Source organism: Periplaneta americana, chromosome 5 (genome assembly GCF_040183065.1).
Source record: "Periplaneta americana isolate PAMFEO1 chromosome 5, P.americana_PAMFEO1_priV1, whole genome shotgun sequence".
Classification (NCBI taxonomy): domain Eukaryota; kingdom Metazoa; phylum Arthropoda; class Insecta; order Blattodea; family Blattidae; genus Periplaneta; species Periplaneta americana.
Genome location: NC_091121.1, coordinates 57,732,432 through 57,748,408, shown reverse-complemented (window position 1 = coordinate 57,748,408; position 15,977 = coordinate 57,732,432). Strand labels below are relative to the sequence as shown.

The window sequence follows — 15,977 nt, the reverse complement described above, 5'->3', positions numbered from 1 at the left end:
GAAACGATGTTTCCTCTTTTCAGGTATTTCTCTTTGCATTCAAAGCAACAGCAATAGTTCGCCATTACTGTGGCTATAATCAGTACATAATATCTTATTATCTTACTTTGAATACACTTCATCAATGAATCACAAGCAAGAATCCACGTATAAAGACAGTCCAAAATTGTTACAGAATCGTCTGCAGCAGACCAAAGTCACGTGACTTACGTTTCCAGTAACATAATAACTTATTATCTTACTTTGAATACACTTCATCAATGAATCACAAGCAAGAATCCACGTATAAAGACAGTACAAAATTGTTACAGAATCGTCTGCAGCAGACCAAAGTCACGTGACTTACGTTTCCAGTGGTGATAACCTGCGCATTATCTATCTATATATTACTTAGGACAAACAGGAATACCGCTGTTCTCCGAGAGTACCACTATCATGTTTATATGCGTTTTACGGCGAGAACAGCGAGTGGAGGGGAAGAGAGAGAGCATGTACACAATCTGCAAAGACGCAGTAGCCTACCTACCCGAGACATTTATGAATAACTTGGAGCGTGAACTTAATCGAATATATAATCGTAGGAGAGAATAATCGTTTTTTCACTGTTGGGTTTTCCTTAAAGTCTGCATGATATTCTACCGATGACACACTTATCAAACCCTCCTGGTTCACATTTCTTTTGTCGTTTCCGATTTTTGTCGGGTGTTACAATTTGTGTGCCCGCACGCATTCTTTTCCTATATTACTCACCAATTTTTCCCTCTTTTCAACTGTTTTCGCTGTTTTTTCCACAGCACTTTTCAGAGGAATAGCTAGATCACCCTTTTTTCTTCTTTACAGAACTTAAATATAATATTTAGGGTTACCAGATGAAAAAATTTAAAAGTAGGACATTTTATCAGGAAAAAAAAAAACAAGATTTTCCACATAAAATCAGGACATAATAGACTAACTGGATATTTGACGTGACGGTTTTTTCAGTATGTTATATAAGATAATTTGTTAGTCTTCGTACAATAAAATTGATACGAAAGTGTTATCATGAATTGAATTAATTAAATAAATTGTACGGATTGTAAATAAGCTTTTACTTTGTTTAATTTTCAGATTGTTAATACTTTTCCGATGACCCAACTTGTTTAAGCAAGAAATGTTTTTCCTATTTAGTAAATACATGTAAAAATCCATACACCATAGTTGTCTTGAATTAAATTTTACAAACATAATTCCTCTAGTGTATCCCAGATGAATACGGATTTTCTCTCTGGTCTACAGAGAATTGGCAAGAAAGAAAAGCAGGACAATTTCTGATTTTCTACAATGCCTGGCCAGACGTAAGACACACTCCTATGTCCCGCGAAATCCGGACGTCTATTATCTTTCTACCTTGCGAACGTATTTTTTTCCGCGCTAACTTCCTAGGCGGAATTATTGGAATTGTAATGTATTGGAATTTAACAGACTTATTCTGTATTGGTGTAGGAGATGTTTGACAGATAACAAAAAAGATAGCCAAATAAATATAGATGTACTTTCTTTCTGATGTTATAAGTGATCAACATTCTGAGAGAGATCTGTGATAAGTTCTGGGGCTTGTTTCATAAAAGTGACAAAGCTACAAAAAATAAGTTAATAATGTAAATCAGCGTTCCTCAACCTATGATGCGCGTACCACTGTTAATGAGCCACTGCTGGTAGTACTTATGCCCAGTGTCAAGTATAAATGTGAATATATATATATATATATATATATATATATATATATATATATATATATATATATATATATATCTGTGTGTGTGTTCAAACTTCAAACAATGAAAAAGTAAGTAAAATGATGTCAATAGTGTGTGTTTGAATATCAAATTATTTCATTAATGTGTGGTTTAATATTTCTAATTGTTGGCCAATTTCACCAAACCTCGTTAATATTAATTAAATAGTATCCAGTTAAAACTAGACAAGATAACAAGTCAAACACTGGCATTACAAGACTATTAGCTTTATGAAATAGGGCTCAGGACTTCAATTTGCTCAGTAGATACCATATTTGAAATATCCGCTAGTTTATATTCTGCTGCGTTTGAAAGTACTATCCGGTCATAGAATGCAATAGTCCAATGGAACAAAATACACATTATAGTTAGTCGTGTTATTATGATGAGACACTGTCCAAGTTCCTGTCTTAACACCAAGCATTAGTTAATGCAAAACTTAATACTCTTTGATTTTTCGTGTGATCATTATGAAATAGTCTGAAAAATAAAACTTAATAAAAATATTTATAGGAAGTAAATATTTAACTATCATTCCCTGAAATGCTCGATCATCACATTATAAATTATATTTAGAATATTGAAAATTTTGCCATTGTGTAGTATGTAATAGAAACTGCAACAGATATTGAAATGTTACTTTAAAATTAAAAGAGAAATTTAACATGCATAGACTTCCTCTGTAAATTCTCCGGTTACCATATTTCACTTTAATTAGTGAAATGTCAGGTAAAGTATAGATTGCATTGTATATCGATTTGGAGCAGTTATGACAGAGTTTCTGGAATTAATACATCAATCGGGATTTGTTTAGAAACATCATTCAGCATTTCTGTAAACACTTCTGCGAATGATGCAATTATCTGTGGCGTGATCTCGTCGAAGACTTCCTTCCAGTTCTCGTTCAGAATTTTGTTCATTTCGTCATCTGCAACCAATAAATACTTAACTCACTTAACAGTTTGAAAATGAAAGGCTATGAGACTAAAGCAGTGAACATCTACTTCTGCTGTTTCTATTTCAAAACAAATCCCCTGAGTCACAACAAGAAGGAATAATAATGTTTCTTACTCTCAACAAATATGAACATCACAGTGGTGCAATTCATGGATATGAAAATTTATAATTGAGGGATTTTTGCGTTTGTGTCAACAGGAAAGTAAAATCATTATCATTAAGCTTTCAAGGACATAGGCCACTGTTGACTGCTTCTGGCTTTATTCATCCATATGTTTCTTCATTGGTGGGTCCTGGGTCCTCCATATATTTGGAGAATTTTCCACTGTTAATTTTGATAATCTTGATTGGTTTACATATTCAATCGGTTTGTTTTGTACCTGTGAGCCCTAATACTTTACAGATTGATTAGTGCAGGTACAGTTTAAAGATATATTCGTAATTACAGATTAATTCGTGTAGTTATATGAGATCTAATACTTTACAGATTTATTCGAGTAGATACCTGTGAGCTCTAATATTTTACATATTGATTCCTGCAGGTACGTATGAGTCCTAATACTCTATATATACTTGAAGATTTTACAAAAATATTCGTGTAGGGACATGTGAGCTCTAAAAACAATATTGTTGCATTTATTGCGTGTTCTTATGAAGGACACAAAATCCTGAACTGAACTATGAGAGCCGATTTATCATGAAGAAAATATTAATTTTGCTCTAAAATTGTTATATTTAATTCCCTATTGAATAGGTTGAAGAGTGTACAAAATCCAGCCAATACTTCAGGAGGAATCACTGCATATGAATAGATGGAGTATTAGGGAAATACGCCAAAAACCACGTTTTTGGTAATAGGTCAATGAAAAAAGTCTACTCTGTTTTCATGAAAACGGATGTTCTACGGCATCATAGTAATTTTTGGTGTTCATCAGTTGTTGTTGGGAAAGTAAATTATTTTGAGAGAAATATGAGGAAAGAAAATAATCGTCACAGTGAAAGATAATTAAATGTGAAAGGAAAGTTATTTAAATAAGTTGCTCTGTTACATGACTGAATTAAAGTTGCACAATGAGGAGTAGTGCTGCTTGAAGAGAAATACAAAAAGTGATTTGTGAGGCATGCTAAGAAGATGGCGTGTCATCGAACACCACGGTTGTCGTGAGATAAGGGTTCGTTGAAGAACTATATCCTCAATTAATGTAGAAATACAGGCTGGACCGTCGAATGTACCTAATTTCAATTGTATGTAACTGGTGAATGGTTGAAGATAGAACCTTACGGTAACGTTTATATGAAAGGAAAATTCAACAAGTTTCGAATCCTGTCGGTAGATGGTGCGCAGACACGGTTTCTTTCGTAGATTGTATCGATTGTCAAAATGGCGACACCGCAGATGAAAGCGCATACTGTGTTGTATGCGGAGTTTAAATCAATTGCTAGAGTTCAATGGGAGTATCGGCGAGTGTTTAACCATGATGCTCCAATTGCTAAAAAGCATTAAGAAGTGGCACGATACATTTTTAGCTACAGGATCGGTGTTGAAGAAGCATGGTGGTAGTCGTAGAACATTCGACGAAATGGTTGCATATGTTCAAGCCGCGTGTGAGCAAAGCCCGCGGAAGTAATTAAGAAGAGCTTCGCGGGAACTTCAAGTACCAAAATCAACATTGCAACGAATTGTCCACAAACGTCTCAAACTGTACGCAACAAAGTGCAGTTAATGCAACATCTGGAGCCGGATGACAAACCCAAACGAGTGGAATTCGCCAATACGATGCTAGACCGTCTCGGCGCTGATCCTGATTTAACACCGCTCGATTTCTTTCTCTGGGGCTACGTCAAAGGTAAAGTGTACGCCACCCCAGTCAGAGGCCTTCGGGAGCGCATCATAGAGGCTATTGAGAGCATTCCAGAAGATATGCTCCAACGTGCTTGTCAAGAAATCGTTCATCGCCCCGATATCGTCACAGTGATAGCTGGAGCTCACGTAGAGATATGGTGATGTGCATGTCGAAACTTGTTGAGTTTTCCTTTCATATAAACGTTACTGTAGGTTTCTATCTTCAACCGTTTACCAGTCAATGCAATTGAAATTAGGTACATTCAAGCGGTCCACTCTGTATTTACTGGAAGAAAAACAGAGTATAGATACAATATGTACAATTTGACCGGGAAAGATAAGCGAACATAAGACGGTTCTCTCGCCTTTATAAATCCTTGGACCTGTTTAAAGTCCATTAATGACACAATGTATTCTGATTGTTCACTGATGTCGTTAATGGAAGAACGTCATGAAGTCATGACGTCAGTGGGGGACTCCTACTGACTTCTTGTCGTAACGGTACCTTGATTGTCCGGCCTATTATCTAAAATGTACAGTGACCGTTCCATCTGTTATCGTAAGTGGGGCTCAGAGTGAGCTAACCGTAGTCATCCACCGAGATAAGATACCATGCATATGAGATCGGAAGAAAGCAAAAAGCAAGCTTTAAAATTAATTTCCTTTACAAACGATAGCACAGTAATATCAGCATCATTTGAGGATATCCAGTAAGGACAGAAATGTCCTGGGTTCAATTTCAGGTGAAAACGAGATTTGTAAACTTCTAGAAATGCCACGGTCTACACCGGTCCTTTACCAGTGGTGTAAGGAGAACAGAGCTTGATATATATTACATTACTACCTCTGTAGTATCAAACTACCTACTTCCATTGACCCTGGATGATGTGCGTGTAACTGTTATCCACCTGACTTCAAAATGCATAATTGATATCCCGGAAACTGAGGGAAAGTTTGTCTTACCGAGATGCTTGTTGCCGTTGAAGAGGTTCTCGAGGTAGATGTACATCCTCTTTGGGTCCAGGTGGATTATCGCTGAAGTCAGCAATGCATGGTCTACTCCATTAATCTTCTCTATCGTGAAATGGTACGACACCATGCATTTTGTATCGACTGTTGGAGAAAAAGAGTACTTATCTAGGTATAAATCTTTTTTAAATTTGCACTTCTTTAGAGAATTAAAACATTCTGTTTAGCACTAAAAACAATTGTTCTAGTACAATGATTGTTTTTAAATCATAAGCTCACAAGCGAGGGTATATTGGTATTCGTCTTTTGAAATATTGCCGAAGTAATGAACCATGGTGTGTGTATATTTTAAAATTTTGCATCACTTTGAGAACAGAAAAGTAGCATATTTCTTAACGAATCAAAAAAATATAGGTATTTAGTACATGGAATGGTTTCCCTTCATGTGCAATGTCACTGTCAGTTTGATTAGCTACATCTTCTTGGCATAAACGAAAAGTTGTTAGTGTTAGACCAGAGGTTCAATCAAGAGTTAGATCAGTGATTTGTCTCATTTGTTTTTCTACAAAGGAAATTACAGTTTTTAAAATAATTATGATTTGCTAAACATGTACTGTCCGTTCTTCGCTTCCTGAGCTGTTTCTTTGCAGAGCGAGAGCAGAGAGGAGTGGGAGGTCCTGTGTACCGCATATGCAGTTAATAGCCTGCTACTCTACGTTCAACACATCCTCCTTTTCAGGATTCCTTTCGTCAGCTATGGTGTAAGATCAGTCATCGACGAGAGAATGCTATCCCATGACAAAACAAATTATGTCCTCGTCAATTCCTGTAACTAAACACTAATACCAGTGGTAGATTACAGTCTCTACTCAAGATTAACGACCTAATCACGATCACGGTTGTCGTGTGTACACATCCGTAAACTCTATCATCTGTGTTAATGCTTCTCAAACTTTTTTCACCACGAAACCCTTTTCAACCTAAGGTGTAACTTTGGAAGCCTTGCAATACTTAATATATATTAATAACAATAGTCTGCATGATAATAGATGACTGAAAACTAATATGTGGTATTAGCTTACTTTTTTATGCTGATTCCAGAACTGTTCTTGATTTTCTTGTATCACGTACAGTTTTTCCACAATGGACCCAATTTTATTTCAAGGATTTCTTAGTGAGAGCATTATACGTGCCAGTAGGTAATGAGTTTGTTGAAGGGAAATTTCTCAATCAAGACCTGTAAGCCTCTAGGTTGGCACAACTGCCACTACTACAAGTTATCGTGTGACCTTGGAAATGTTGTTCATCTCAGACGCTTTCATCACCAACGCAGAACAATCTTTTTGTAAAATATGAAGTATTTGTTTTGGTTTGTTTCTATTAGGTTGGTTAACAAAATTATATATATATATATATCTGAACGATATTTCTTTCTTGTCTGGAAAAGTTTTCATAGACACTATGTAATAAGGTACCTATTATGCATTCAATGTTACATGACACCTGAGCGCTGATGTCACCACTGTCGTTGTATATAAGACATCATAAGCGATTAGAAAGTTTGAGCATTGAGGAGATCAGTGCATTCTGGAAGGGGGTATGACGCACTCTACTAGTTCGTGGAATCAACACCGGCCAATTTACAATGGATGTTTAATATATAAAAATTTCTGAGACAAACCTTTGTAGATAAATATTTTCTACATATCTCTATATCACATGTTGCATCAGTCGAGTTTAGATAAGAAACATAATAATGAAAAAGATTGTAGCCTATCTTATTTTCATTAGTTCGCCGTTATGTGTTAATTCTTGCAATAAATTCTTATTAAGTTAATTAGTTACATTAACATTATTCCCAGACGAATTGACTCCGAAACTGATTGAACAGAATCTGTCCAATAGTTGTGGAGTAATCGCAGTACACAGTTTTTTTTTGGTATAGCCGCCACTGTAGTTTAATGGCTAGAGTTCGGACTTATAATCCCGTGGATCCGAGTTCGATCCCCGGTTTACCCGCGACTTATAACTTGTGTTGGGCAAGCTTGGGCTTTTCCATGGGCTTTGTTTTCCCTGTGGCATCCCAACAAATCTCCATAATCATCTCATCTCATCGCGGTTATAGCGTAGATCAGCCTCCTATGCCGCACTATGGGCAACGACTCTGTCTGTAAATTGGTCTACACACCTGGCTTCATATATGTGAATGACATAAGACAAGTATTTTCCCGCTGGTATCAGAATTATTGAAATATTCGTTTTGAAAAAAGTGCCCAAGTAGTCCTTTTGTAGTATCTATTTGGATATCGATATTCTGTAATGTGAAGCACTTTAGTACTTCAATATTTTTTTGTATCTTTGTAATTAGTTCAAAGTTAACACATTTTTTTGTTTTCGTGAGACTCCCATTCCCCACTAAAATTTATTACTCGTCCCTCGAAGAATAATGTCAGTAATAGCTGATATATTTGTGAATAACTGTTTATATCACTGTCACTGTTGATCAGCGACGAGTAACTGAACACAAGACATGGATTCGTATTAATGTTATGTAGATGAATATCCTATGCTGTGGCGTAAATCTGTGGAAAATATCCAAATTATCTTCATATTTATACGAATGGTTCCAAAACTGAAGACGGCACTGCATGTGCAATAGTTTATCCTACTCACATCATGCTACGTACATTACCAACATTTTATACAGTTTACTCTTCTGAACTATATGCAATTATAAAGGCCTTTGAGAATGTACTGAAACATCCTGATAGCGATCGGTATCTGCTCTTTACGGATTCTCAATCTGCCATAAAAGTCCTACGTAACTCATTCTCTAAACCTCCACTGATCAACGAAATTCAACATTATTACACTGAGATCTACAATCAGTCAAAGCAAATTATCGTAATCTGGATTCCTTGCCATCAAGGTCTGCATGGAAATGAACAGGCCGAATGGCAGCGAAAGAAGAAACTCGTCTTCCTATACAGGATATGGACATTGGCACTTGGAATAGTGATATAGCCTCTCACCTTAAAACAAAGTTAAATGATCTATGGTACTCCAATTGGCTTCAAACATCTCTAGCAGACTCAGGAAAATTAGAACTGCTTCCAGTTTATCCTATCCAACTAAACATCTGTCACGCAGGAATCAAGTTTTCATCAACCGACTACGTATTGGACATACCAAGCTCACACATGGATATTTATTAAAGAAGAAACCTCCTCCAGTTTGTAACACTTGCAGTGAAACTCTTTCTGTGAAGCACATCATCCAGGACTGTCCCCAATGCAATCAGTTACAACAACAACTAAAAATCTATAACGATATAGCAAGATCTCTTGGTGAACCTTCTTACTGCAATAGTGTCAAAAATTTTTTCAAGTTAATTGGATTGTTTGATAAAAATTGTGTAATGTTTATTGTAACTTGCTGAAAATGTTATGTTATTGTTAAAATTATTTCGTGTCGCGATATGACGTTTGTTATAAGTTAAAGCAACAATAAATAAATATATAAATAAATAAATAAATGAATAAATGAATGAATGAATAAATGAATGAATGAATGAATGAATGAATGAATAAATAAATAAATAAATAAATAAATATGCTTCATTTGTAACTAACCTTATGTAATCTATGTGCAGTGCTCTTACCCAGAGTGATGTTGATGTTCCCTGTCCCTTTTATTGGCAGCAGAAGGATGTGTCCTAATATGTTGTAGGTACCCAACAACTTCAATTGAGGCACGGTAAGCAGGAATGAAGCAAGACTCTTATTGATGTCATGTCTGAAACGATATTGTTTTGAATCGTAAGTTCTAGACATTTTCATCTTGGGGTGGGGGGGGGAATTCGTGGAAACGTGATACTGACTAGGGCTTCAAATTAACATATAATAATCCATGAATATCTTTGCTGCGTGTGATTTTATGGTAGGTCTATCGTTTTCAGATCTGCTTCGCAGGTCTGGATTGCAGCGAGTATTCAATCTCTTGCACATTATTTAATACAGAGTGTAAGCATCTTTCTGAGAGTGCAGTCACATGGATGGACTCCTACCTTCGCGACCGCCAGCAATGTGTATATCATGATAATCGTTCTTCTTCTTGGCGACACGTGAGAGCAGGTGTCCCTCAGGGGTCTGTACTTTGCTTTTCACTCTATATATTAATGACATTTCTTCAGTTCTGGAGCACTGCCGATATCATTTGTATGCGGACGACCTTCAAGTATATATACACTCTCGGCCTGATACTCTTAACGAACGTTTGTCGAGCCTCAATGACGATCTTTTGTCAATTAATAATTGGGCAAGAAAATTTGGGCTAAATATCAATCCAGATAAAACCCAAGCCATTCTCTTGGGACAGCAAAGGCTTTTATTCTCTATTACTATGAGCACCCTTCAGCCTGTCTCTCTCAACAACAAAATAATTCTTTTCAGTGCTACTGTAAAAAACCTCGGCATCTATTTCGACTCTAATATGAACTGGAATATGCAAATCAGATATATCTGTAGAAAAGTTTTCTCTATCATGCATTCTTTGAAACGCCTGAAAAATTTCCTTCCTACTAAACTAAAACAAATTCTAGTACAGACCCTTGTAATGCCTCACTTTGACTATTGTGATGTTTTATATAGTGACCTAAGTGCTGAACTTTCTCAAAAACTTCAACGTGTACATAATGTCTGCGTCCGATTTATTTTCAATATCCGCCGACATGATCATATATCGGAATATTTTCTACGACTCTCCTGGCTCCGCTTGCAAGATCGACGATTAGTACGTTCTCTTTGCCTGCTATATCGAATTATACATGATTCCACACCCAACTACCTTGCCTCTCGGTTTACTCTCCTAGCTTCACATCATAATCGTAATACACGTTCACAGCACAATCTGTTGCTATCAATACCACGTCATCAGACATCTCTGTACTCAAGTTCTTTCTCAATAGCCATCGCTCGCTCATGGAATTCGCTGCCGCTGGAAATCAGGGGTAGTCTTAGTCCCCAGTTGTTTAAAATTAGGTTGTTTAGAAATATTTTAAATGCACAGAACTAGATTTTAGGTATAATTTTTATTTATTATTATTATTATTATTATTATTATTATTATTATTATTATTATTATTATTATTTTACACAGTCATTACTTTATTTTTCCATTAACACTAATATCTAGGTAATTGTCATTGTCTCAATGTAACACGTGCTGTGCTGATCATACAAATTGTACTATTCCTTTAGTTGTGAGATTATATTCATATGTACTAATTCTTTTTTTTTCTTCTTCTTTTAACTTAATACTTGTATACTAGAATGTATTTTTCTGTTTGTGATTATGTATTCAGTCTCTTTTTTTATTACATATATATTTTTTTATTATTGTTATTTCAAAGTTAATATTGATTGTGTATATGTATTCAATCTCTCTTTTCTACTTAATTATGTTTATTATTATTTTTAAGTTCATATTTGTATACCGGTATGTATTTTTTCTGTATGTGATTTGATCCTGGTTGAGTGGAAGAAAAGGCCTGATGGCCTTAACTCTGCCAGGAAAATAAAACTATTATTATTATTACTATTATTATTAAGCAGAGTGCACGATGGTTGATTCAAGCCTGAACCTGTTCACGTTGCGTCATAGTACCTGTTTGAATGATCGATGTCGAGTTTGTTTAAAAATGGAGCGCGTGGAGCAGAGAACTGTAACTAACTACCAGAAAAGGAAAATTATGCTATGACTCAGTTTGAAATTCATCCTGATATTACATAGACTTTACGGTAATCTATAGTTTCTTAGTTACGAGGGTATAACATTGTAAAACGGTGATTTCGCAAATTTAAATCTGGAAAAAGATGTTGTTAAGTTGATCATGGTGAAGTCACAGTCTACTATATACAGTCATGAAGGTTGAGTTTTGAGGGTGCTAGAAACAATAGACTGTGACGGTACTATTTTGCATTGCCTGTAATGAGGCGATATTAGCGATCCTAGTGGTGAGCAACTATCTAATGTTTGCATATTTACTACGTATTGAGCTTCGCGACTGTATATACTAGACTGCGGTGAAGTTCTCTACGTAGTTGTCACAATGAAAAAATCGATTACGTGTGTGATTTATTAATGCAAGAACAAAGAGTGATTAGAATAATTAGAGATAAAGTAAAGGAATCAGACTTCACATACCTTAGGTCATGATACACATTTTAACAAAATAATTAGTAATGAAAAGATTAACTGCATGCTGGATGCCTTGAATGTTAACAGGATCACAAAGACGATCTCTAGTTGTGCTATGTCAAGACGAAAAGCGAAATTTTCTTGAAAATTTTCTTGAGGACTATAATTGAGTCTTGGGATTCACCACTAAGCCACCGGCGTGACTCAGTCGGTTAAAGCGCTTGCCTTCCGGTCTGAAGTTGCGTTTAGGTACTGGTTCGATCCCCGCTTGGGCTGATTACCTGTTGGGCTTTTTTCGAGGTTTCCCCCAACCGTAATGTGAATGCAAGGTAATCTATGGCGAATCCTCGACCTCACCTCGCCAAATATCATCTCGCTATCACCAATCTCATCGACGCTAAATAACATAGTAGTTGATAAAGCGTCGTTAAATAACCAACTAAAATAAAAAAAAAAATAAAAAAAAACATCACTAAAATCCAGAGACAAAAATTCAAAGCAAGGTATGGAAAAATCAGAAGAGTTCAATCCCTAAAAAGTCTAGCTGTAACCATCTGTAGGGAAGATAGTGCTGTCTATTCTGTCTAGTGGGACAAACAATGTATTACTTTGATTAGCCTATTTATAGAAAAGGAGCACAATTACATGTACATACTATGTATATTTCCACTTTGTGTAGCGTAATGTTCTAAAGCGTCATTCAAGGACTAGCGTTAAGTCACAGTCTAGTATATACAGTCACGAAGCACAATACGTAGTAAATATGCATCCATAGATAGTTGCTAACCACTAGGATCGCTAATATCGCCTTATCACAGACAATGCGAAACAGTACCTGCACAGTCTATTGTTCCTAGCACCCTCGAAACTCAAGCTTCGTGACTGTATGTATAGACGGTATGCATATATACTAGACTGTGGTTAAATAATGAGGGCTGTCACTAAATTGAAACCTATAGACGGTAGAGGATTATGCTACAAGAAAATAAAGAGATCTTCCATCATAGCAGTGATATTTTTTTTATACAAGAACAAACGAAAAAATGTGCGCAGTATGAGGTATACAGCTGCACCTACAGTAGCCTATTAGACACAAAAAACACCGATATCGTGTAGCATGCATGAATATCTATTAATTCTAGCTGCGGACAACATCTGATTCACACGTGGAAAAATCTGTCGTAATTATAACTATTAAAATAGGGGTTATATATATGAGCCGTTCAGAGCAGAAGTGGTGTAAGTCAAAGTTGACTTACACCACTTTTGCTCTGAACGGCTCATATAAATTAGGCTAATGATTCGGTCGTTATTATACAAATTTAAATGACATGAATATATATTTTGCCTGTAAATGTATATACGAAGAACAGAGAGAGAGAGAGAGAGAGAGAGAGAGACAGACAGAGAGAGAGAGAGAGAGAAAACAAAGAAAAAGTAGGAATTGTATTTTGTATATTATTTATTTGAGCCGTTCAGAGCAAAAGTGGTGTAAGTCAAAATTGACTTGACTTACACCACTTCTGCTCTCAACGGCTCATATGTTTTGTCTGATTTACTCCATTTTGTTGGAAATCATTTATAACACGATCTATAAAGAGACAGAGGACATAACAAACAAAAAATGGAAAAAGATTTGAACTCCTAACCTTTCTTTTACTACACATCTACGTTAACCTTAGAACAGGGATTCGAGGCAAGTGTGCAATTTGAAAAAGAAAAAATGTCAAAATAATGAAAAAAAAAAAAATAGGAAAAAATCCGTTCACGTGTAAGCCGAAGCTCTTATGTAATCAGAGAAGTTTTCCGAAAGCGACTTAGCATACGGCAGCCGGTCATTTTTTTGTCTAAGCTTGTACAGTACATCACCCAGTTTCTGGAATAAAATTACAGTTATGTTGGTTTGAATGTTTGAATTTTGTTTCGATTTGCAAACGGAGAGTATGGATTATGTTAGGGGAAGTAATGAAGGGCATGCAACATATTTTCTCTTCATTCGAAGCGAGATTCCAAAATTTAGTCCCAACTTAACACATTTTTCACCGCAAAATATTCAAAACCAAAATTATCATTGTTGCATACCTACATTTAGTTTTATAGGAATGATATTTTGGTGTCATTTGATGCCAAATAATTGAAACTCTCTTAAAATAATAACTGAACAAATGGTGTCTTATATTTCACTATCAACATTAAGTTTTAGGTCTTACTCACTTGCTTTTCCCCCCATTTGATATTCTGCTATAACATATCAACACAGTTTGTTATGGCTTATTTATTGTAATGGTAAATAAAGTCCTGTTTGGTATTGAGGTTATTTAATTTTCTCGCATGCACAGTCATTTGAATTTGGACAAAACTGATGCTGTGATTGTTTAATTCCAGCTAAATATCTCTAAAATTTGATTTTTTCTGGTTAGTCTCTTGTATGAATCTATCCAAATAATATCCCCAATAACCGTGTGTGACGTAGAAAGAATTTTTTCACTATATAAACACATCTTTGGAGGACAACAAATGCAGTTTCTGAATGAGATATCTTAGCCACGTGTTGGTTGTGAACTTTTTGCTGATTGTAGACCCCTGAACCACCTATGCTTCAACCTCGAAAGAATAATGTAAGTTTACATTCATTGATATTCGTGCGGTTACGGGAATTAGTTTCTTTTCATTTATTAATGAACTTTTGTTAGTATAATTTGCATTTTTAAGGACATATTTGCATGCATATTTATCAGTTTTTATGACATGAACTTAATGGGTTATAATTTATCACTTTGACTTACGAGAAGTTCAGCATGTACGCATCCTTCAACCCTTGCAGCTTGACGTCTCTCAGAGTCAGATTCAGTTGTCCCCTTCCCTGTCCATGCGACAGTTTTAGTTCTTTGATCTCTAAGGGGTCGAGTGGGGGTAAGTTTAACTTTCTTACACCTGAAAGAAAAAAAAAACATATACGTCACTACCTCTCGTTGGACAAAAAATATAATTTCTGTATCAACCGACATTTATTTGATGCAGCAAGGAATTTGTTACATAAGAAAAATACGTTCTCTGTAACTCTGATAGTGAAAATTTTATTTATGTTGGTATACCTCGTCTGTACAGCGATATGTACCCTGCATTATTAGCTCATTTTGTAAGTTTTCGCCTATTTATTCAGTATAGAGCTCATAGGTAGGGGCACACTGAGGTAAACTTCTCACATTGTTTAGAGCTTTTACTGGAATTTAAGTTGTTAGGAGAATGCGAATTATTTATTAAATAATTTATGTAGAAATTCGCGAGGACTTTTACCATTCTAGTTCCATATTTGAGTACCCGTAGAATACCGTATTCCTAATTTCAATGTAACATTAGTGCTATATTGGAATAGACGAAGCTTTAGTATGTTCAGGCCCGGTTTCATCATCAAGGGTTACAACTTAACCTCGTGTTATACAGTTTTAGCTCTACATTTGGATAAAATTCTATTTCATCAACGGAAGTTAGTTTTAACATGGGGTTAAACTTTGGGTTAAGTTAACATCCACATTCAGTTGGGTTAAATGTTTAACTCGGGACTTAAAACAATATGGCTGTTGTAAATAATGTTTTTTATGCAGAATTGTTCTATTTAGATGTGTTAAATGGTGTTCTTAACAAAGAGAGACCTTTGATAAACTTAACGCAACTTAATTTACATACCAGTTTTCGTAGAAGTCGGGTCAGCCATTATCGTGTGAAAAGGTTCCAAACACACAGACATACAAACAAAAATTTTCAAAAGTGTGATTTTCGGTCTCAGGTCAGTTAATAATACATGTTAACACAAATTATTTTCTGTAAAAGCGAAAATTTCCAGAAAAATTTAGGTTATAGTTTTATTATTAGTATATACTACATATTATATATAGGCCTACATTACAGTGTATATACAGGGTAATTCACGCGGATTTACCGTCACTTACGGAGCGTATTTCCGAAGACATTCTGAGCAAAAGTGTCATATAAACATGTGTTCTAATCTCAATATTTTCAGAGTTACGCTAATTTGAAGTTGTTAGTAAAATACATGTTTTCATTAGTTTTAAGGGTAAAACAATGTTACAAATAAAGAATAAACTATTCAGAAGTATCGTTTCTTTAATTGACAAGTGTTCTGAAGCTAAAAATTGCTTTGTACAGATTCCCCCCCCCCTCTAATCGCTGTTATTTATACTCGCTTAACATCTTTGGTCATATCGCGAGTTAAT

At 35.4% G+C, this 15,977-nt stretch overlaps 1 protein-coding gene across 1 annotated transcript; it reads right to left on the bottom strand.

Annotated features, from left to right (window-relative positions):
• Positions 1 to 1,749: 1,749 nt before the first annotated feature.
• Positions 1,750 to 15,457, bottom strand: LOC138700416 (protein takeout-like). The gene is made up of 5 exons (XM_069827034.1): positions 15,430 to 15,457; positions 14,529 to 14,676; positions 9,206 to 9,339; positions 5,539 to 5,688; positions 1,750 to 2,703 (listed from the first exon to the last, which is right to left on the bottom strand). Exons 1-5 carry the CDS (start codon positions 15,455 to 15,457, stop codon positions 2,543 to 2,545), a joined length of 621 nt encoding a protein of 206 aa, XP_069683135.1. The 3' UTR covers positions 1,750 to 2,542.
• Between the last annotated feature and the right edge of the window lie 520 nt (positions 15,458 to 15,977).

Excerpts from the sequence above, each read along its gene's own strand:
- LOC138700416 (XM_069827034.1), bottom strand. The coding sequence starts at position 15,457 with ATGGCTGACCCGACTTCTACGAAAACTG. Across the intron at positions 5,689-9,205 it reads GAACATCAACATCACTCTGG|TCGATACAAAATGCATGGTG; the intron begins GTAAGAGCACTG and ends TTTCTCCAACAG. Across the intron at positions 2,704-5,538 it reads CAACGGCAACAAGCATCTCG|ATGACGAAATGAACAAAATT; the intron begins GTAAGACAAACT and ends TATTGGTTGCAG.